The sequence below is a fragment of the Anolis sagrei genome, chromosome 2 (assembly GCF_037176765.1).
Source record: "Anolis sagrei isolate rAnoSag1 chromosome 2, rAnoSag1.mat, whole genome shotgun sequence".
In the NCBI taxonomy this organism is placed as follows: Eukaryota; Metazoa; Chordata; class Lepidosauria; order Squamata; family Dactyloidae; genus Anolis; species Anolis sagrei.
Window position 1 is genome coordinate 152,290,328 of NC_090022.1, and position 24,355 is coordinate 152,314,682.

General features: G+C 39.6%; 1 protein-coding gene across 3 annotated transcripts; it reads right to left on the reverse strand.

Moving 5' to 3' along the window:
* Positions 1–11,972: 11,972 nt before the first annotated feature.
* SLC25A51 (solute carrier family 25 member 51) lies at positions 11,973–23,804 on the reverse strand. Of its 3 annotated transcripts, none has more exons than XM_060763751.2 (3): positions 23,674–23,804; positions 17,646–17,746; positions 11,973–14,772 (listed from the first exon to the last, which is right to left on the reverse strand). In XM_060763751.2, the coding sequence occupies exons 2-3, from the start codon at positions 17,699–17,701 to the stop codon at positions 13,860–13,862; spliced, it is 969 nt and encodes a 322-aa protein (XP_060619734.1). In that variant the 5' UTR covers positions 17,702–17,746; positions 23,674–23,804; the 3' UTR covers positions 11,973–13,859. The 3 variants fall into 3 exon arrangements, with proteins under 3 accessions (XP_060619734.1, XP_060619733.1, XP_060619735.1); XM_060763750.2 differs by having other exon boundaries at positions 11,973–14,775; XM_060763752.2 differs by lacking the exon at positions 17,646–17,746 and having other exon boundaries at positions 11,973–14,775.
* Positions 23,805–24,355: the final 551 nt, after the last annotated feature.

Here is a 24,355-nt window from a genome sequence, read left to right on the forward strand (position 1 = left end):
CTTCCTCCTCTTCAGTCCCATCTTACACTAAATGTTGCCCTCTCTTTACTTTCCATACAGCAGTTGTTCTCAACCTGTGGGTCCCCGGGAGTTTTGGCCTACAACTCCCAGAAATTCAAGCCAGTTTAGCAACTGTTAGGATTTCTGGGAGTTGAAGGGCAAAACATCTGGGGACCCACAGGTTGGGAACCACTGCCATACAGGATCAGTGCTGAGTGGGAGTAAACCCATACATTGCCAGTGTAATGTTGGGAGAGGATGGAATATACTAAATGCTCACCCCTGGAAAAAATACTATAATATATTTGTACGTCCTTCTTGGGGAAAAGATATTTCTGGGTGGAACTTCACCTAGAGCTGGGCATCTGCATATGTTTGTATGTGCTTCATCTTCTTGGACTACATGAGAGCTGAGGAGTGTCTTACAGTGCTGTACAACTAAGCATTCCTCTTTCAGCATCTGCTCCCTGTGTAATAGGCAACGTGTCTCCATCTCATTCTTGCTTCTTTGCATCCACACCAGTAAAATCTATCACTATCCGTTTGTGACCTTCATGTATCCCAGTCTTCAGAAAACATTGACATCTAATAAGAAAGAAGGCTATGATGGGCTTCATGGCTAAAAGTCTGATTGTGTGGTGGTAGAGCTCAATTTTACAAAACTGAGCTCACTTTCGTGGTAGGCAGGAGAAGCCATCGGACTATTTTATATAAAGGGGATTCCAGCAAAAAACAACCCGGCATCTGTGCATTGTATTTTTCCCTGTGTACTGACAACTGGGTTTGACATTCTGTATCCATGTTTTCTTTTTCCTGCATCTGACATTTCTTCATAAAATTTTTCATTTTGTCGTGAATTACATTTCCAGTTTTTCAAACACTTGATAACTAGTGAGGTAATTATGTGGGCACTGATTCATGTTTTTTATACAAACTCCAAATATATATATATATATATTGTGCTAAAGGGGAAACCACCATGAAAAACATACCCAAATGCTTATTTCTTGGAGAAAATAGCTAGAAATTGGCTTTTTCTAAGGTTATATTTGAGATGAACAATGCCTTTCAAAAGTGTTTGTGTATCTGCTTGCTGATGGCAGTCCAATTTTTTGGCATTTTAGTTGCTTTGCTGAGTTCAAACACTGTATTTTCCACACATAAAGTCATTTGAAAGCTCAGTAATTTTGCTAAGAGTCTTTGTGGGTTTTTTTTTTTAAAGATGGTGCTACTGAGTCAAGAATGAAACGATAGACTCTTACAAAGAGTCCTTACAATGCAAAATCATCAGAGCATAGCCATTTCTCAAACTCCAGGGTGATAGTGGAATTGAGTTGGGTTTCATAATACATTTTTTTTCATGTCAGAAGCGACTTGAGAAACTGCAAGCTGCTTTCACACCAGAAGCAGCTTGCAGTTTCTCAAGTCGCTTCTGACATGAAAAAAAATGTATTTTGATGCCCACTCAATTCTACTACCACCCTGGAGTTTGAAAGGGCTATACTCCGAAGATTTTGCATTGTAAGGACTCTTTGTAAGAGTCTATCCTTACAAAGAGTCCTTGGCCGTCTGCATAGACGTTGCCCAGAGAATTGGCTGTCTGCAGAGACGTTGCCCTGCGGAAGCCATTATGTTTTCCCATCCTGTGGGAGACTTCTCATGTCTCTGCATGGGAAGCTGGAGTTTACAGGAGTTCACCCCCTCTTGCAGATATGAACCGCCGACATTTAGGTCAGCAGTTCAGCCGGCACAAGGATTTAATCCATTGCGCCACTGTGACTTCTTATAATACATGTATGTATTATATAATTTGTAATACACACAATGGTTGGGAAAAAAAGATTCCAAACTTGTAAAAATAGATTACATGTAACTTTCCTGTCAATAAGTAATGCTTCAGGATGGTAGGCTCTTAAAATAGCATTTATGCTCTGTGACTTAGCGATATGAGAAAAGCTTTTTATATGGAAATGTCTGTCTATATGATTTCCAATATGCAGACCACAGTTTTCAAGCACTTCTAAAACAGTAAACTTTGTACTCCTTGTATAACATGCAATAAAGTAGATTTCTGCACTCAAGTGGTATTTTACAACCTGTCTAAATTATGCAAATCGAATAAATCTGCGGAATTGATTTCCTTGCATAATTCAGATGTGAATCGAACTGTCGCTTGTAAATTAAGCTTGATGTTTTGCATGCAAACTGTTCTAGGCATACCCCACACATTACTCACTGAAGGACTTTGGGTAGTAAGTGATGTGAAATACTTCACCCTCAGACCTTGGCACAAAATAATGTGCTGCTTCAGTGTTTCTCAACCTGTGGTTCCCCAGATGTTTTGGCCTTCAACTCCCAGAAATCCTAAGAGCTGGTAAACTGGCTGGGATTTCTGAGAGTTGTAGGCCAAAAACATCTGGGGACCCACAGGTTGAGAACCACTGTGCTACATGGACAAATGGAGAAGGCATTTTCAAATGTTCAGATAGCACTGGAAGCACCAGAGCTCTGAACCCTGTTCCCAACAACTTGACAATCAGCTTCCTCACTGACTTCTGAGGTTTTGCCTGCTGCCCACTCTCCTTGTTGCAACCATTAAATGCTAGAAACATGACCATTTTAAAAGCAGAAGCAACCAGAAAGTTGAATTATCTACCCACACAACAGCATTCTGCATTTTGCCTATTCCCTAAAGAACTCTTGTATGCCTAGATATGAAGTCTTTCAAGAAAAGTCAGAGACATTATTCAAAATGCAGGTGGAAAACAATCATGGCTTCTCTTTTCTAGCAGAGTCCATTACTGTATTTCAGAACTCATCTTAAATTCACTCTGGTCTGTTAATATGCACTGATTTGTTTAAAAAATTCTACCTCATTACATGCTCTTTCAAAAAAAAATTCATTGTTGTGATGTCAGTCATGAATCTGTATAAGTACAAAACGCATCCCATTTTGTAATGCATACAGATCCTTTTGAAATTGCATGGCAACGTCATCATTGTTAGACAATATAGAGCTGCCCCTGGAGGCAAAGACTAGTGAACACACCGTGTTTGTGACACTTCATAGTGTAGTGTAAAAAATCACCTTTTGTATTAGATATATTCTTGCATAACTTTTCTGATTTATATTTACAGTAAGCACTATTGTATTATTAGATGCATATTTACAAATGTTGTTAGATTCAGATTTTAATCGTGTTTTGAATGCTTTCAAGGTAATTTATAAAAAAAATGCAGAGGTGTTCGTTGAGATTTTATTAATCAAAATCTTTGCATTAGAATATGAAATGCCACCCCACCTTGCCTTTTCAATTGAGCAGCCAAGTGTTACAGTGTGACTCTTTGAAGATTAATTTTAATATTTATTCCAGTCTAATAGGAATGAAGCTGCTAAAATAGCTGATAAAAATATAATACCTTAACTGTATGCATGGATGTTCCACATAGATATACGTGATGTCAGTCCTGGGTAAATATATATGGAATCTGACTGTAGAATAAACTATTGCAGTGGTTCTCAACCTGTGGGTCCCCAGATGTTTTGGCCTCCAACTCTCAGAAATCCCAACACCTGGTAAGCTGGCTGGGGTTTCTTGGAGTTGGAGACCAAAACACCTGGAAACCCACAGGTTGAGAACCACGGAGCTATTGGTTCAGACCCCTTACTTTTCTCTTCGCATCAAGCCCTGGGAAACATGTAGCTCAGTGAATGTGTCTGGTAGTCAGGCTCAGTCTTGCTGCCCTGTAGTTCATATTGAGCCACACAACTAAAGTTTTAACAATTGTGACCATGTTTTAGATGCTTTAAATGCATGATTTTGTCACATGTGATTCCTTTAGTGTACCATAACCTTCCAAAGTAGTGACATAGCACCAGAAACTTCTGAACAAGCACTCTTGAAGACAGCAAATAATTCTTAACTCTATATTAAAAATTGCCATTTTTTGTGTTGTCAAAGGTTTTCATGTCCGAGATCACTGGGTTGCTGTGGATTTTCCAGATATGTTTCAAAAGCATTCTCTCCTGATGCTTCACCCACATCGATGGGAGGCACCCTCAGAGATTGTGAGGTCTGTTGGAAACTAGGCAAGTGGGTTTTATAACTCTGTGGAATTTCCAGGGTGGGAGAAAGAACCTTGATTAGCCACCTTGATTAGCACTGGATAGCCTTGCAGCTTCAAATCCTGGCTGTTTCTTGTCTGGGGAAATCCTTTGTTGGGAGGTGTTAGCTGGCCCTGATTATTTCCTGTCTGGAATTCCTGTTTTCTGAGTGTTGTTCATTGCTTACTGTCCTGATTTTAGAGTTGTTAAAATACTGGTAGCCAGATTTTGTTCATTTTCAAGAAATCCTTTCTGTTGAAATTGTCCACATGCTTGTGGATTTCAATGGCTTCTCTGTTTCATGTGACATGGTGGTTGTTAAAATGGTCAAGCATTCCTGTGTTCTCAAATAATACGCTGTGTCCAGGTTGGCTCATCAAGTGCTCTGCTATGGCAGACTTCTCTGGCTGAATTAGCTTGCAGTGCCTTTCATGTTCCTTGATTCGTGTTTGGGCAATGCTGCGTTTGGTGGCCTCCTGAAAGTACTTTTATTAATGAGTTTTATAAAGTTGAAAGAGAGATAGAATTGTTACAATGAAAGTGGGAGAACATTGTTGTAGATAAGACAACAGTAGGAAAAGAAGAATTGGTGTTGGAAAGGAGAAAAAGAAAGAAAGAAAAAAGAAACCCCGAAAAAGAACTAGGAAAAATAAGATAAAAAAGAAACCAAAAAAAAGTTGACTTCCCTCTAGTCTTCGTTGGTCTTTAGTATCTTTTATTTCTATATTTGTAAAAAGTAGTCCACTCCCCCGCTGTTTATTCTTTGATTGTAGTTCACCTTTTTCCTCATAACAATCTCTATTTTAGATTGTCGGTAATCCTTTGTTGTTGTTCATTCTTTCAGTCGTTTCTGACTCTTTGTGACCTTTACCGGGTCCCAATTGGTATGTTTCTTTGGTGATCCTTGGTTTGACCTTATGCTCCAAGATTTTCTTATGCCATTCTTCCCTTTGGGGTGTTTCTTTCATTTGCCATTTCCTAGCGAATACGATTCTAGCTGCGGTTTTTAGATAGTTAAATAGTTTTTACTTATTTTTCCTTATTTTTTTCTCCTTCAAAGTCAAGCAAGCCTAGCAGAAAGAACTCTGGCTCTTTTTTTGATTTGTATTTTAAGGATTTTTTGGATATCTATCTGAATAATGTTCCAAATCTCTTTAGCTTTGGGGCAAGTCCACCAGGTATGGAAGAAGGTACCTACTTGTTGGTTGCACTTCCAACATTTATTAGATGCATTTTTATAATATTTTGAATTTTTCTGGGGAGTAATGTACTATCTATGTACCATTTTAAGTATATTTTCCTTTAAATCATAAGAGTAGGTATATTTGATTTTTTGGTTCCAAATTTTGGTGGTCTCTATGTAAACTTGTCCTCAGCTGCATGGTTTATGGTAGACTCCTGCAGAGGTGAGAGGGTCCCTCTTGTCTTTTGTTGAATATAGCAAAAATTTGTCTACCAGTATGGGAAAAAACTCCAAAATCAGTCACTAAATAAAGAGCAACACTCAAAAATGGGAATGACATGAAACAATCAGGAATTCCCAACAAAGGATTCCCCAGGCAGGAAGCAGCCAGGCTTTGAAGCTGCAAGGTCATTCAGTGCTAATCAAGGGGGCAAATTGCAACATGCACTCTTGCCTCAAACAGACAAGAGTTCTTTCTCCCACCCAAGACATTCCACAGATGTATAAATCCCACTTGCCTGGTTTCCAACAGACCTCACAACCTCTGAAGATGCTTGCCATAGATATGGGTGAAACATCAGGAGAGAATGCTTCTGGAACATGACCATACAGCCTGGAAAACTCACTTCAACCCAATCAATTTGTTGGCCATTTCACAAACATCCCACTAGAGGTCAGGCTGAATTGCCAGAACTGCCAGATCAGGGCAAGGAATTTAGAGGCAAAATAATGGAAGCTCTTTATTCAATCATAAAATGGATTTCTGTCTTCGAAATGGAGCATCCACCCTTACTATCCTTCTTTGGCCTAGCAGGCCATTCTAGTTGAAAGTTGTTATGGTTCGGTCTCCTGTTTAAAAAACGTTATGTTCCTAGTTGAGAGAGTCAGTCCTGGTTCAGTTCCATTGAAACAAGTGAGCCTATTCATGGTGATTTCAGAGACTGTATCACCAGAGCCAACATGAGTGTAAATGTTGCAAATGTCCCATTCTGTCTCATGTGAGACAGAATTGTAAAAAAGATCCATAGTGGTGGGCAAGAGTCCTTCAAAAAAACACTTGACAACCGCTGTGATCTTTCTTTGCAATGCAAAACCACAGAAGATGGTTGTGCCAGAAATTGCACTTTCCATTCATAATGGTGAAGCCCAACTGTGCCTTGTGTGAACTGAGTATTCATCGCTAACAAAGCCCAGAAGTCCCTGCGTTATGCAGAAGTTCTCTGACAAAGATGCCAAAGGCCTTGGCAGGCAAACCCATGTAAAAAGGCAGAAAGTTTGAAAGGAACAGTGGCTTATTCATACCAGCACTGCAACAGCTATTAATACTATTAGCTACTAAATACCTTTGCACGTCTGTTATCAAATATCAATAATCTCTGGAATATTCAATCTGTCTTGACATTCTGATGTGGGATTGGAAAAACAAATTATTTTCAGCTTTAGGTATGATAAAAACTACAATCTTAAACACACTTATTCAGCAATAATCCCTGAATGGAGGTGTGTTTTGTTTATTATTTTGGTATATCCTTAAACAACGGGTGTTAAGGGGAGAAAGAAAAATTCTCAAATGTGGCCGGTCTTACCATCTACAAAAGCCGATATTCCTTCATATATTTTTGGAGAATAGGTGCCCAAAAGTCTGCATACAGGTCCAACCTCCACTTTCAGTTAATCTATAATTGATGCATGTATTTCATTGGTTAAATGGCACATAAAAGTGTGAAAATGTCTCTGTGCACTTACTGTGGAGTAAGATCTGTTGAATTCAGCAAGATGCCCATTGAATCATGCCATGTCTAGGAATTGGCATTATCATTTGAAAGGGAGTAGGAGCAAAAGGCCTCTATTTCCACCCTTTCCGGAACTACTACTACTACTACTACTACTACTATTGGGCTGTTGTGAGTTTTCTGGGCTGTATGGCCATGTTCCAGAAGCATTCTCTCCTGACATTTCACCCACGTCTATGGCAGGCATCCTCATAGGTCATGAGGTCTGTTGGAAACTAGAGAAGTGAGGTTTATATATATCTGTGGAATGTTCAGGGTGGGAGAAAGAACTCTTGTCTGCTTGAGGCAAGTGTTAATGTTCAAATTGGCCGACTTGATTAGCACTGAATAGCCTTGCAGCTTCAAAGCCTGGCTGCTTCCTGCCTGGAGGAATCCTTTGTTGGGTGGTGTTGGCTGGCCCTGATTGTTTCCTGTCTGGAATTCCCCTGTTTTCTAAGTGTTGTTCTTTATTTACTGTCCTGATTTTACAGATTTATAAACCCCACTTGTCCAGTTTCCAACAAACCTCATAACCTCTAAAGATGCCTGCCATAGATGTGGGCAAAACATCAGGAGAGAATGCTTCTGGAACATGGCCATACAGCCCAGAAAACTCACAGCAACCCAGTGATTTCAACCATGAAAGCTTTTGACAACACATTATTATTATTATTATTATTATTATTATTATTATTATAACATTTATTATTATATTTATACCTGACCTTTCCTCTCCACAACAAATATAAAAACATTAATTCTGTTTCAATGTCTGTATATTTGTAGATTTTAAATTGTATTGAAATGCTTTCAATGTAAGCCGCTTTGAATCAGCTCGTGGAGAGAGAAAACGTGGTACAAAGAAACATAATAAACATAGTAATAATAATAATAATCCTGGTTCAGAAAGAGATAAGAGGCCCTTTGCCCCTACTCCCTTTTAAATGATAATCATAGAATAGCGTTGGGTGCAATTTGGAGACCACTATAAGATTTACATCCTAAAATCTCCCAAAGGAATTAGGTTGAAGAAGCGGCTAGGGAGTTGAAAGACACACTGCTGAGGCATCTGTTAACCTCTATCTTCAGTTTGATTGATTTTTGTCTTTATTTGGAAACTGATTTGCTGCAGCCGCTTATTAGAACACCATCTCTTTTTATCCAATTCATTAACAAAATAGAGAAGTTCAAATGAGTGCATGTAATATTTACAAATTTTGAGATTTCATAATAAAGGATGTAAGTTTGACATACAGTACACTAGTGAGATATGTCTAAATAATGTATTTACCTGTGTAAGAGTGACTATAATGTTTGAACAATTTATCCTCCTTGTATAATAAACACTACAACTTCACTTGGAATTCATTTGCAGTTGTCTCTTTTAGTCTTCAAAATGGTGTGAACATTTTGTGTATAATGCTTTTTGCACTACAGCTTTGAGAATAAACTCAATCCACAGCACAACACCACTACATGGCAATTTCTGTGTGGGGGTATCCGGCAGGAATTGAGATATTAAGGCAGGGGTCCTCAAACGTTTTAAGTCAAGGGCTGGTCCCGGACTATAGTTTGAAAAAATGAACAAATTCCTTTGCGCACTGCACATACCATATTTTTTTAAAAAAATGAAAGAACAACACAATATTTAAAATTAAGAACAATTTTAACCAACATAAACTTACTAGTATTGCAATAGGAAGTGTGGGCCTGCTTTTGACTGATGAGATAGTCAAGTTAATTAGGATTGTTGTGTGCCTTCAAGTCATTTCTGACTTAGGGTAAGTCTAAAGTTCAGGATAGAGGCCAGGTAAATGACCGTGGAGGGCCGCATCCAGCCCACAAATGTGTTTGGAGGCTCAGGTTTTGGGGGTGATCTTTGTCTTAACACTGGTGGAGTGTTCCCTGGTGGTACTTTCTGGTTGCCCAACGGCATTTACATGAGACCTCTGGGAGAGATCTTCTGGAAGAATGGGGTAGGGTGCTATCAGTACATTTGTGACACCCCAATATGCCTTAGCAAAGGATAGTGTGTCTCCCCTAAATGAATGCCAGGAGGAGGTGATTGGCTGAAGAAAAACACATTGAAACTGAATCCAGATAAGCTTGCTGTTGAAAGTCCTAATCTGGGGGGTGGAGGTATGTCAACAAATTCTGGAGAGAGGTTACATTCTCCCTGAAACACTTGCGTTCAGTGCATGGAAGTTAATTTCAATGGTGTAAGATGGACCTATGCTATTGCAACTCACTTCTTTGGGTCTGACCACACAGTGACCAAAATCCACTCTAAAACCTACCTTGAGAGTCAATGTTTTTAGAACTGAATATGGTAGAAACATCATAACTGACTGATTTGGCTGTTGTTGTCATATGTGGAAGTTGTAGCCAAACTAGTAATTTGTCATATTCAGTTGACCTAACAGCTACGCTCCTGGAAGAAATAACTCTGTGCCACCATTGTACACTGTAGCCCCCGGTGGTGCAGTGGGTTGCTGGCAGGACTGAAGACTGACAGGTCACAGGTTCGAATCCGGGGAGAGCGTGGATGAGCTCCCTCTATCAGCTACAGCTATCCATGTGGGGACATGAGAGAAGCCTCCCACAAGCATGGTAATACATCAAAACAATCGGGCATCCCCTGGGCAACGTCTTTGCAGATGGCCAATTCTCTCACAACAGAAGCAACTTGCAGTTTCTCAAGTTGCTCCTGACACACAAAAAAACAAAACAAAACAAAACATACACATCCTAAGGACCTTGTCACTAAAGTGTTATACCAGCCCATTTAAAAAAATTCAGGAAAGAATTTCGTCAAGAATATGACAATCTCACTAACTGCTACACATAGCAAACTAGAAACAAACAAGAATTCAATGGGTAACACTTTGTTTTCAAGAAAATTAAATATGCTTTTTTCTTATGTTTATGGTCTCGTTGAAAGTTCACTTTCTCTTCTATATAATCCCAGTGTCTGTAGAGGAAGATTCTGATAGTCATGCTACTTTTCTGAAAGGGGAAGTGGTTCCTCAGCACCTGCCTTGTGTTGACTTATATTTGATCAATAGCTCAGGCCAATCACCGTTTCCTGAGCCTCCGTTATTACCTCCCCACTTTATAAAGAAATTATCCTTCCCCATCTTAGAGTGATTGTTACAAGGATTGGTGAGATAATATTAACAAATGGATAAAATATATGAAAATGTTTCAGAAATGGTTAGGAAAAAATGGTTCTTTAGCATTAAGAAACTGACAAGAAGAATCCTGGGCTAATAAAAATATTTGCAATTGAGGACTATTATGCACAAACTTAACATGTGGGTATTTTGCATATAAATCAGCATTTTCTGTGCTGGAAACAGCCTATGCTGCATTCAGTGCTGGTGAAAGTGACCTTCTGCACATTAAACTTGCATTTTGCCACATGACTGCTCCAATTCTGAGAGTAAACCCTGATTTTTGTATGTCCAAATTTTTCTTTTACAAGATTTTTAGTCATACAAAGATGGTACAGAAAAACAGTTACAAGTAACATATAATTAGGAGCAACCTGTACTCAGGGGCTACTATTAGGCAGACTATAGGGAAATGGAACGGTTTCAATTGGCAGGAGGGTCAGGCAAGGTTACATTTAATTTGTACACTGAACGTACCATAGGTACCGCAGGGTTAGATTTAGCAGAAGTGGAACATGGGAGAAGGAACCTCAACAATTTAATATATGCAGATGACACCATACTACTAACAAAAAGTATCAGAAATGTGGAGTGATTACTGAAGGAAATCAAGGAAAAAAGTACAAAGGTTTATAGTTGAACGAATGAACAACAAATAGTTTAATTTTATAATACTTTATTTTAATAGTTTATTTTATTTTATTTTAAAATATTTATTTTATTTTAAAATATTTAATTACTTAATACTTTGTTTTTAAAATAATTATTTAATTTAAAAATATTTAATTTTAATGTTTTAATTTTAAAATATTTAATTGTTTAACTTTACCACATTTAAATCTAAAAATATTTAATTAACTTTAAAATATTTTACTGTTAGTATTTTAATTTAAAAAAGTATTTAGTTGTTTACTTTTGAAATATTTTCCACATCACCAGGCTGGGTCACAGCAGGGGAGGGAGGGGGATCGCCTCGGGAAAGGCCCTTTGATGCCACGCACGGAAGGACGGGTGCGGGAAACCCTTTGGGGTATAGGAAGGGGCCTCATAGGCCATCCAGTCCAACCTCATTTTCCAGTAAGGGAAGACACCATCAAAGCTCACCCAACAGATGGTCAACCAATTGGAAGGGAGTCCCAGAGGCCATCCAGTCCAACCCCTTTTAGCTGTAAAGCTGTCTGTCCGTCCATCAATCACTCCATCCATCAATCAATCACTCCATCTACCACTCTATCTATCTACCTTCTGTTCCATCTGTCAATGTTCCTTCCATCTGTCCCTTCTGTCTATTGCTTCAACTGGAATTCCTGTTTTCTGAGGGCCACAGCAACGCGTCTATATAAATAAAAATGTAATGTTCATTTGTGGGATTAAATAACTCAAAAACCACTGGGCAAACGGACACTAAATTTTGACACAATATACCTATCAGGCCAACAAATAACCATCACTCATAAAAATACTGAAAAACACAGCGGAAGAGACTTAAAAAGCCAAAAAATAAAAATTACATTACAATGCATGCACAAAACCACATATATACAAATATACACATAGATATGAACACAAAACACATATACACAGACTGGGCCACAGCAACACGTGGCAGGAGACAGCTAGTAAATAAATAAAAAGGTGTTTTCCTGCCCCAATTCTATTTACATCACAGATCATGGAGTGGGGAGATTCAGACACAAATGGACAGAGCAAAATACTAGTCTAATCTATTCCAGGAAATTAAATTTACTTTGTTTATTCCTTCAAAGCAACTTACAAAAAAACCCCACTGGTAAAACCCAATTTTACCAGCTTAACATTCAACAGACATTTTATTGAAATGCATATAGTTACAACATTCAAAATATCAAACATTCTTGCATTTTGTGCTTGGCAATATGACTGGGACTACATAGCATATACGAGCACTGTATAAGTATCAAGAAATGAGTGAAGGCAGACTACAATTAATGGATGCTTTGGAGTAATTTTTCAGGTAAACCATAGGCAAGGTAAAATAAAAATCAGACCATTTTACTGCTGAAAAGTCAATTACACTTTGAAAAAAACCCACTCTAACACTTGAAGGATCATCATATCGGTTTGGAAAAGCTTTTCTGTACATTACAAATAAGAAAATATAAACACTTATTTATATTTTTTAAAATTACCAAAAATGCCAATTCCATAACGAGCATTATTACAAGAGTTGCTCTTCCCTTGATAAGTGACAAGAACTTGGGTTGTTCCTGTCCATATTTCATTTTTTTGCCTGAATTCCTATGTACACAGAAATATTTGTCAGCATGATTAAATGAACACAGAACGTCAGCTCTATGCTGTGGTTGCGAATTTTCCTTTCCTTCCTGTTATACCCATGCAGTTGTACATCTACTATGGCACCAGTTGGCAGCCTGGATGTAGGCTATAAACAATGTGTCCTTTTCCCCTACAGACAATTCAACTACTGAGAAAATAATTTGAGGGATTTCGTACACCCGGCCTGTTTGGATAGATATCCCTTCACATTAAAGGAGGCAAGGCAGGTCTCCATTCCCCCAATAAATGACATGCCAGAACAGTGTGAAACAATTCCATAAATGCCTTTTCACCAGTGTGGAATAAGTTAAAAATGGCACCAGGAAGACTCCCAGATATGTGCTTGGGTGCACTAAAATCTTCCTTAACATCACTGCTAAATTTTAAAAGGGTACATACACCACTTAAATGTTTCCAAAAATGCTTTTAGGTTTTGTGACGGATTGCATCTGTTGTGACTTTTAATGATACTCCTTAAAACTAAAAATCCTCATGCTACTCAGCATATCCACTTGCACCAAAACAGCAAGGGAACCAAACACACATTCACATTGAAAATTTGTGTGGCAGTGTAATATGAAGGACACTTTAATTGTTTTCCAATCCTAAACCCTTTGGCCACCAGCTATTTCAATTTTAAACAGATACATCCACCACTGAGCTCAGGGTGATTTCTGACATTTAATATTAAGCCTTGACAAGATGCAATGTATATCGAGAGTCTAACAAAAACTATTAAAGACGTTTCACAGAATCCTATTTGTTAGAACTATTTTCCAAATTTGGCAATCTCTTTCCAATGAGTTTTTTTAATGCATGTATGATTTGAGCATTATGGAAACTTAAGGCCCACTCAGTAAAAACATCCAACCAAAGGCCTAAGAAAGAAATTCAATATTAGTCTTATGTCCAGTCACGTTCCTTCAAAGTGCATTGTTTGAGTCGCTAGGAGTGTCGAGGAAAGCTGGAGGCGATCTGGAACAAACCGTTTACAGGCTAACATAAAATTCAGTTTACCAGGCTTTGGGTGAAACCACCTTCTGATCTTATGTTTCAGCCAATTCTTTTAGCTGTACAGCTGACACATCCACAGACTGAAAGGCCATCAATACAAGTGAATTCAGTGATACTTCGAGGAAAGCACGCACTGATTAAAATAAATGACACCTTTGCCTACTAAAGAAGAATTATTTTGCAATTATGCTTCCAAGTGTTAATGGAGTCCAGTGTTACCAGTTGAAGTATAATTACTCCCTGGAAATTGCTCTGATGCCCACCTGAGGGGGGGGGACCCCAAGCAGTAAAATCTTTCATAGTAATTTGAGCAAAAATTCATATGTTGCATTGATTATGCCCCAGGAAATTAGGGAGCGATGATAATTCAGATGGGCGCCACGAAAGAGATGTGTCACTTTCCTGTCACGCTCCAACCAGATCTTCATGAAGACCTTAGAAAAAGACTGGAATTCCCCACCAATTTGCGACTGCATGCGGGCTTTGACAACGTTCAATGGGAAAAACAGGAATCCCAGCATAGCTCCCAACACCCCTCCACAGATAAAATCATTGATCAAATGAGTACTGTACGTCGTGGCTTCTGGCAAGCACTGTTTGATGGGTCCCCTCAGGCCAAAGAAAAGGGCGTTGCTAGGGCCATTCCGAAGGAGGATAGGCACCAGGCCTCGGTAGTATTCCCGGACCCCGTGCTCTCTGAGGAGCCTGAACGCTTGGAAAGTGTTTGTAAATTTGTCGTGATGTTTGTAGTCCTGGAGAAGTGTCTGGACGCGTTCAAAAGGGGTCAGGACAGCTTCTGTGGTGCCAGCAAGCACCGCTGCTAAGCTCCGGGTCAAAATCTCAGGGGCACTCATGTGCCTTAGGAGTATGGAAGACAAGTCCTCGTACAGGCCAAACATTAACGCCAGGGTCGTGCTCTTCTGCATCAGTGGAGGGAGGATTCCTCGGTACAGATTCCTGAGGCCATCCTTCTGCAGCTGGCTGATGGCATCCCTGGTGCGGATGCCGTACAACTGCTGCCGAAAGAGGACTTTCTGGATGGGGAAGGTGACGGTAACATTTGTTATAGCTGCACAATAACCACAAATGTAATGTTTGCCTGAGCCAACTTTTACAATCCGGTGACTGATTTGGTCTGTTTTTGACTTTTTTAGAACAAGGTCTTCTGAATCCATCATGCTGTTTGTGCTGTCCTCATAGGAGTGTTCCCTTCTAGGAAAAGAAGAAGAAGAAAATGAGTGAACAAATTGCACACTGCTCATTACAGCTTTATGTTTTAAAAAAAGTGGGCAAGAGGTATGAATGCTTGGGGGGGGGGGGGGGTTCTTTCTGCCTAAAAAGTCTAACCCAACCCCAAAACTGGAAAAAATAGGTTATGAAATATTTAATTTTACAATGATTAAAAAATGTTTCAAAACAAAGTGTTTATATTTGCATGGTTGTGTGCCCTATAGTCATTTCCAATGTATGGCATTCCTATCCTCATTTGTTCAGAGCACAGACGGGACCCTTGTCTCCCAGAGTCTTAATCCAATAGCCAAGCCACCACACAACACTGGCTGCTGTTTATATTTATTCCCCCATTTCCCCTCCAAAATATATAATCAAAAAGATTTGCATGGAAAACATTGTACAATATATCATTATTGCAATTCCTCATCCTGGTATTATTTTAAAGGAGTGGATATTATTGTGTTTGCCTGCTCCTAATAAAATGGCAAAATCAAAAGGTGCTCTTTACTATTCAGGACCTTGTGGTTCCATTTGGAACAAAAAAGAAGTCTAAAAAGGGCATTCACTTTGCAATTTTTGCCTGCCTGTATTTTTTACATACTAAACATGAGAAAGTAAAGCCAAACAATACTGTGCAATTGTACTGTGTGTAAGTGTATCATCAAGTCAAGTATCAAATTATGAGTTTCAAAGCGCCGGGGGGGGGGGGGGGGCTTTAAATGCAAGGAATCCTCAGAGGTGATTCTACCAGTTCCTTCCTCTGAGATAGGAGCCACCAGTGGCGCAGCAGGTTAAACTGCTGAGCTGTTGAACTTGCTGATCGAAATGTCAGTGGTTCAAATTTGGGGAGTGGGGGTAAGCTCTCACTGTTAGCCCCAGCTTCTGCCAACCTATCAGTTCGAAAAAAATGCAAATATGAGTAGATCAATAGGTAGCGCTTCTGTGGGAAGGTAACAGTGCTCCGGGGAAGTCACGCTGGCCACATGATCTTGGAGGCGTCTTCGGACAATACTGTTTTTTTGGTTTAGAAATGGGATGAGCACCACCACTTAAGAGTCAGACACAACTAGACTTAATGTCGAGGGGGAAACCTTTACCTTTATCTTTTACCTGGTATTTCTTGGTGGTCTTCCATCACCACTCTTTTAGTGCCAACATTTCCAGAAGCTTTATGCCTCTATTGAGGCACAAAATGAGTCCCTTACTATTGTTATTCTTGTTTATAATGGCTTCTAATTGCCCCTAAATAGGGGTCCCCAAACAGAGGCCTGTGGGCCAGATGCGGCCCTCCAAGGTAATTTACCTGGCCCTCTCCCTAAACTTTAGATTAGGACTGGCCTAAGTCTAAAACGACTTGAAGGCACACAACAGCAATCCTAATTAAATTGACTATCTCATCAGCCAAAAGCAGGCCCAGACTTCCCATTGAAATACTGGTAAGTTTATGTTTGTCAAAATTGTAGTCTGGCCCCCAACCATCTGGGAGACCTTGAACTGGCCCTCAGCTTAAAAAGTTTGAGGACTCCTGCTCTAAATTTCAAGGAACATCTACGTTCAAAACAATGGTGGTAGTCGCGGTGGCGGAAGAAAATGAGGATGATTACTACTATTATTATGGTAACAGTATGAACTACCCAGATAATATTTTTACTGAAGGCACTACAGGCACCCAAAATTAAATAATTAGCAGTCTTATGATCAACTTATGCAATCGATCCGAACTGACATTCTATCCATGGAATTTCAGTGTGGAAGTTATTACTAAGAGACTAAAATTAATGTATTGGGACAAGTATCATAGTGTTTCTTGTCATAGCAACTGTTCTGCTCCTGCTCCTCTGCTAACTATTTCACTTCTTCCACACCCTCTACCAATGTTTTTAAAAGTTATTTCACAAATCTAAGTCCCACAGGCCTGGAAACACCCCACTCTGGTCTCCTTTAAGTACTGGTATATGTTCAGATGTATCTGTGCATGTATGACTTTTAAAAAATTTAACAATCCTAAAGTTCAAGGCACTATTCCTGAGAAGAAGAAAGGTGCACCAAAAAGAAAAGTAATTCACAGCAACCCAGAAAAGCAGCTATCGTCTAAATACATGTAAATTAGCGAATAAAACAATGTAAAGAAAAGCACCTGTAAATATGCTTGTTTTGGCTTTTCACAACATGTATTCTATTCTCCTATTCAAAGTCAAATTTTATTCTGGCAAGATTATTTCCTTCACTAAATAAATGTATTCTGGAAGTAACAGAAAGTATGAGGAGTGTCTGCATTTATTTAAAGCCTACTTTCAGAAAAATGTCAACTTGGCAGAACATACAAGAAATCAAAGAGAGCAAATATGGCTTCTTTTAAAATTAACCATAATAAAGAACAGTGTAAAAGTCACTACCAATGAATCTCATTTTGCCTAGTTCATCTAACACTGATTTCAAACTCCTCCATCATATTTCACTCATAATTACTCAACATGGGACAGAGAGAATTAAGGGAAAGTATATAGTCAGCTCTCCATATTTGCTGTGGTTCCAGATACAAGATCTTTGTGAAAGAAAAAACTGTAAATGAAAAAAAATGCTTTTGTCATGGGTGATTTGAATGCAATATTCCTGCTTCTTGGCAGGGGGTTGGACTGGATGGCCCATGAGGTCTCTTCCAACTCTTTGATTCTATGATTCTATGATCTTAGAAATTTCTAGTTCCTCTAACATGACAACTTTCATTGGAAATGAACTGTTAAAAAGTGAAGGGGGAGTCACACAAACAAAGTTTCTTTTTCAAATTGTTTGCCATCTTAATTCACTTCACTCAGATAAACAAACAGATAAATTGCTTCAAGTTTCACCTTTGCTCCCAAGCACTTTTGTTTTCTGATTCTTCTCCAGGGCCCTGGGTAAACATCTACTTTCTCCAGAGACAGCAAAGAGCCCTGTGACACCTGAAAGGCTAAACATTTTAAAAAGTAACATTAGCTTTTGTAAAACTGGCAATCGTCCATGAAATTTTATGCTATAATAACTGCGCTAGTCTTTAAGATGGTCACAGATATCTTCTTGTTTTTGCTTCAAACGAATGTTTAGAAAGTGAACTGAGCAATCGATGGATCTTTAAACATAATTAACAGAATGACCTTTTTCACGCATGAATACGACTTCTACCATTATACTTGCTGTTTAATATGCAAGGTGGCAGCCAATGGAGGGGAAAGGACGAAGAGATCATTAGCCAACTTAATGCCAGTGTTTGCCCTGTTTTAGAAGATGAGCTGGCACCTTATTACCCAACAGGATGAATCTGGCCCTGTGTAAAACTGCAGTCCCAATGATGCAGCTTGGCTGAATGGAAGGGACATTGTTCAAACTCACACAGCTGCAATGACTTTCCAGATATATCCCTTAGAATATAAACCATATCAGTGACTCCACAGCAAACTTTCTAGTTCATTTCAGTTGTCCCTAAGTGATTCCTCCTTATTTTTAAAAAAATGTATAACTAAATCTAGATAAATATGTTCAAAAAACACCAAAAACAAGACTAATAAAACAGAAAGTGATAACTAACACTGATTCATCCTTAATCTTCTTCTATGTTGAATTTCTAAGTATTAGCAACCACCTCAGTGGGTTGTTATTTGATCTAGTGGACTAAATGGACTAAATGGTATTATGGCAAGGGCAGGAAGGAGGTGGCTACATCTGATTGGTCAATGCATCACCATGGTTGTCTAGCCTCTGCAGTAGAAATGTATCCATTTTATAGTGGCTAGCAAGAAAAAGGGGCGGAGCTAGCTGAGACGAAAACGAGGGAACATTTTGAAAATTATTCAGTCTCTAGCTAAAGTGAAAAGGTTCCTAGTTTAAGTCTGCATCTACAGTTGTGATACTGAAGTGAAAAAGGGACCACTTTGAGTCAGACTCTAGTCTGAGAGCTAGAGGGAAGAAGATCCTTGTATAAGTTTGTGTCTTCAGTTGTGGTACTGAAGTAAAAAAGAGACTAATTTGAATCTAAGTCCTCAGTCAGGTGGAACTGAGAGACAGAGAGTCCTTTGAGACTAAGTTTACAGTCAGGCTATTGATGGGGGAAAAGTGACTTTAAGATATGTTATCCAGTCTGAAGGTTGAGGAGAAATTATATTTGAAAGAGAAGGAAGTTGCCTAACCAAGCTGACATAAGTTAAACTGTTCTGAAAATTATATAATAAGTTTCATGTATTCTCAAGGGTAAAAGACAGATGTAACAATATCCAAGTGGAACTGAAGTAAAGTACTGTGTAACAAATACGCTTTATGTCAAGAATTCATAAATAAACATTTCTTTGTTTCAACTAATATATTAAAGTCTCGTGTCAAGTTACAGGACTGAAGTTACATTTCTGGAAGTCGGCTGGAGATTATAATAATGTAACCTGTGAGGAGAAGTTGGAAGCTACATACTGACTACAGTATTGGGCTACACATTAAAGAGACATATACAGACATTTAAAATCAAATCCTGTAACAAACATATAAAGAAAGGGTCTCTGGCTTTGCACACTTCTATCGCTTTTTAGAAGCTATGCCTCAAGAAAATAATTCACATATGATGATGAGCCTACATACAATGACTTTCTTTACCTGTTATCTGTGTGTATCATAGAAAGGAACATAACGAGTCTTTGTCATTAATAACATCTTCTAAACAAATACACTAAGAAACACTTCACAATAACTGGTGGACATCTCTGTCATGCCACTTGAAATATTATTAAAGATTTTCTAATGTTCTCCTAAACCCAGCCTGAATGTTACATTAAAATCACAATAGCCAACTTTACAAAGTATCTTGGTCGGTTATGACCAAGTTCAAATATTTAAAGATTAATATGTGTGTGTCTTTTTGCAGTACACAAATCAACCAACCCTTCTACTTAATTCATGCATGCTGCAATCAGAAATGCTTCAAAGATGTGCTCTTTATAACAAAAATCAACAGACCTTTTGGGCAATAATCTGAGCATCACATCACAAAGCTGGGTTACTTCAATGTAAGATGATCTGGACACTGCATGCAGTTGCTAAGTACTATCTGAGGACAGTCACTGGGAACATCTGTTGCTTTCTGAAAGAACTCTTTTGACATTGCACAATTTCTGACCCCAGTTCAACGGGTTACTGCGCAATTTTAAAGCTTTACCCATTTGAGACTTGAGTATCTGAAGGAATTTCTATTTCTGCATCAGAAGTGGGGATCCTATAGCTGTACAAATGTTACTGGACTACATGTCCCAGTATTAACCACCACTGGCTATGCTGGCCTGGGCTGACGGGACATGCAGTCCAACAAAATCTGAATAGACACATAATTCCTATCTCCATTATACATTCGTATGGTCTTGTGCTGCAGTTATCTATAGAGACCTTTCTCCAGATGCTTTCATCAGGGAAGGGTTCAACTGACCTTCACATTTCCTCTGTGCCAGGAAAAAACCCAGGTTCCTTCCCTACATTTTTATTCTCTGAGTTTATCATCCTAGTAGTTCACAAACAGTTGTCAAGACAACCAAACATTTATATCTAGCAAATAGAGCTGGGGTGTAGTCCCCAAGAAGAAGTCACAGTGTTTGGCTCTTTTGCTTGTAAAACTGCAAGCATTTCTCCTATCAAGCAGCTCAACGTCACTGCAAAAAATGCAAAAAAAAAAAAACAAAACAAACCAAACAAAACATACTGCTACTGTATTTTTATATGTACCCCCTTCCCTGACTTCCTCTACTTGACTGACTAAGCAGCAGTGTGCAGCCAATCTTCCTTTTGCTTTCTTCCAGGGCTTCTAGGAGTTACAAATTAAAACATCTGGAGGGTAATATAATTCCCAATCTTGATTTAGTGCCAACTTCCTTATAGGCCTTCGCCTGCCCGCTGCGTTCTTTTCTGCTCTCTTTCTGGCATGTGACCATATTATGGCTGCCCTATAACTCTATTCCTCCCTCTACAAGTGTAACTTGGCCACCCTCATTTTAGTCTGCTTAAAGGTAACGAACAAGTATTCATCGGAGCTGTTGAAAGACAGGGAGGAACATCTTGTGCACTACTTTTGTGAATCATTTTCATTACTATTTCTAGTCCTGGTTTTGAAAAAAGAAGTTTATTAGGTTACGCTCAAATATGTGCTCTTTGTGAGAATTGATGAAAGGAAGCTAAATTGTTAAGGAAAAGAAAGGAAAGTATTTTTACTGCGATGAGCAGCTATATTAGGATTTGAGGGGAAAAGAAAGAGTATTTGGATGGAAGACAGTGTGCCCCAAAATGCCATAGAACATTCTCTAAAAGAACCAGATTCTACCTGATCTCAGAAATTAAGCAGGGTCAGCCTTAGTTAGTACTTGGATGGGATACCACCAAAGACTACCAGGAACTGTATGCCATATTTAGTGGAAGGAGCTGGAAAAACTATCTATTTCTTGCCTAAGAAACCCTTATGAAATTCATGGAGTTACTATAAGTAAGTCGATCGGGATTTGAAGACACATACACTGTTGAGTAAGTTCAGTAGTAAAGTTTAACTTTGTGGGTGCCTTTGTTTCCTACTATGTAGGTAAAGCTCCATGTGAAAGTCTAGCTGTGAGTTTCTGAAGCAGCCCGACATACTTCTCTTTTAGAAGCTCCTGAATATGCTAATAGATTATGAAAACCTCTCTTTTGGTTTGTAACCTCAGAATTTAACCACCATTTCTTTCAGATAAAGTTGCTCAGACTAAAAACAAAAACAAGCACACAGCACTATTATAAGAGGATTCTGCATGACTTCCTATGATGACTCATCTGTTAGGGTGGGTAACTGCTCACTCACTGTACTGAGACTCCACAATTAAGTATTCAACCTCATAAATTGTGTTTCTCCATTTCAGGCCAACCTACAGACTCTTGTACATAGAATAAAGAAACTGATTTACTTAGGAATGTCGAGTTTGGGACTTTTCATGGTATTATAAGTCTTGGCAAAAATGTTAAAGAATCATAAAATGAGTGCAGGAATTTTCCAGCAACAGCAGCCATGACAAATAAAAGTCCAGTCAAGCAGCTCTTGTCGTTAAGATATTTCTCTAATCCTCAACCCAAATCTGCTTCCTTGCAATTTCTCCCATTTAGTTTCCTCCCCCCCAAAAAAGAGTGAGAAACAAATACTGAAAAAGATTTCATTGTTGATTGCCATCGTGTTGGCCTAAACCTATCTATGAATAAGAGACCTCTAAAGACCCTTCTACACTGCCATATAATCCAGAATATTGAGGCAGATAATCCACAAGATATATATACATATAATATATTATATTATTAGCATAGTACAATATCAGTATGATATATTACTATATTTTACTATACCATTATATTGTAATATTATTAGTAATATTACATGTAATATAAAATTTTATTTATTTATTTATTTATTTATTTATTTCAAAGTTTTATATACCGAGCTTCTCACCTCATAAGAGGGACTCAGCCCGGTTTCCAACCATAAAAACACATACAATCAGTAAAATATCAAAATACACATTACAATAAAACATTTAAAAAGCACATATATTTAAAACTACAGTGGTCAGTCGTCATACTAAAATTGAATATACACTGTCTTCCATCCAGATCATTGACTCATTCTTCGAAAGCCTGTCTCCATAACAACGACTTCACCTGTTTCCTGAATGTCAGGATTGTTGGGGCGGTTCTAACCTTTGGCGGGAGAGAGTTCCAGAGTCGCGGGGCCACTACCGAGAAGGCCCTGTCCCTCGTCCCCGCGCTTGTGAGGCCGGCAGGACCGAGAGCAGGGCCCCTCCAGATGATCTTAGTAATCTTGATGGTTCATAGGGGAGAATACGTTATATTATTATATTATTATGATTAGAGAAAAAAACATTTGGTTGTGCCATCATAGGGCCATTCCAGACAGCCTTATATCCCAGGATCTGATCCCAGACTTTCTTTTTATCCCAGCCTTTCTGGCAGTACGGACTCATATAATCCAATGTATTGTCGAAGGCTTTCATGGCTTTCATGGCCGGAATCACTGGGTTGTTGTAGGGGGGTTTTTTGGGCTATATGGCATGTTCTAGAAATGCTGGACCACTCTAACAACCACCATCAAATGCTAATCAAAGTGGTCAGTTGAAACATTCACACCTAACTCCCACAGACAGGAGTCCTTTGTCCCACCGTGGACCTTCCACAGATATATAAACCCTTTTTCGTAGTTCCAACAGACCTCACTACCTCTGAGGATGCCTAGCGAAACGTCAGGTGAGAATGCCTCTAGAACAGTGGTTCTCAACATGGGGTCCCCAGATGTTTTTGGCCTTCAACTCCCAGAAATCCTAACACCTGGTAAACTGGCTGGGATTTCTGGGAGTTGTAGGCCAAAAACATCTGGGGACCCCAGGTTGAGAACCACTGCTCTAGAACATGGCCATATAGCCTGAAAAAACCTACAACTCATATAATCCATTTTAAAGCAGCAAACCTGGGATTAGATCCTGGGATATAGGGCCTGCCTGGAAGGGCCTATAGCTGTGCATTTCAAGAAGCTGTCTTCCAGGCCTCCTCAACCTGCGGCCTTCCAGCTGTTTGGGCCTCCAACTCCCAGAAGCCCTCGCCAGCTTGTTCAATGAGCAGGAATTCTGGGAGTTTGAGGAGACCTCCTGTATACACTCTGCAGCTCTACTGAAGGCCTTGACCCTCGCCTTGCCCTTCTGCGGAGGCCAGCACTGCGGGGGGAGAGGCACCTGCAGAAAGGCCCGGCCTTGTATGTCGCCGCCTCCTCTTCCTGCTTCCCAGCCCCACTTCGCCCTCCCTCTTCTCCTCTTCTCCCTTCCTTCCTGGCCCGCCAGACTGACTCACCGCCGGCGGGGGCTTCACGCGACCGCCGGAACTCCTGCGCCTCGCGCGCCTTCCGCCATCCAGGCAAAGCGCGCGCGCCTCAGGGACCCACCCGCCCGCGCTGCTGACAGGAGAGACTCCCCCCCCTCCCCTTCGCGCCGGCCGGGGCGCGCAGCCCTTAGCCACGCCCACCTCGACGACGACGCGGCGTAGGGGCGCGTGACGTCAGCGGGAGGCCCGTCACGTGGGTGGGTCCCTCCTCTTCCCCTCCTCTTCCCCGCCCCTCCACACCCGAGGGTTAGAAAGATTAGATAGATTAGATAGATTAGATAGATTAGATAGATTAGATAGGATAGATAGATAGATAGATAGATAGATAAGATAAGATAAGATAAGATAAGATAAGATAAGATAGATTAGATAGATAGATAGATAGATAGATAGGATAGATAGGAAATAAAGAACAAAATTCAAACTCGGAGGAACTCCAGACAAGAAACAATCAGGAACAGCTAATCACCTCTCAAGAAATGATTCCCCCAGGCAGGCATGTAGCGGGGGGGGGGGGGGGGGGTTTGAGGGGCTTCAGCCCCCCCCCCCCCCAAATTCTCATGGTGGTCCGCGAGAAGGCCTTACTGGTGCATTATTTAAACTGTTGAATAAACATAACAGTTTAAATAATGCACCAGTAAGGCCTTCTCAT

Bases quoted from the DNA above. Each gene is read 5' to 3' on its own strand.
- SLC25A51 (XM_060763750.2), bottom strand. From the start codon at position 17,701: ATGTTTACCCAGGGCCCTGGAGAAGAATCAGAAAACAAAAGTGCTTGG. The intron at 14,776-17,645 runs GTGAAACTTGAA...TTCTTTTCCTAG, and splicing joins AAAAGTGCTTGGGAGCAAAG to AAGGGAACACTCCTATGAGG.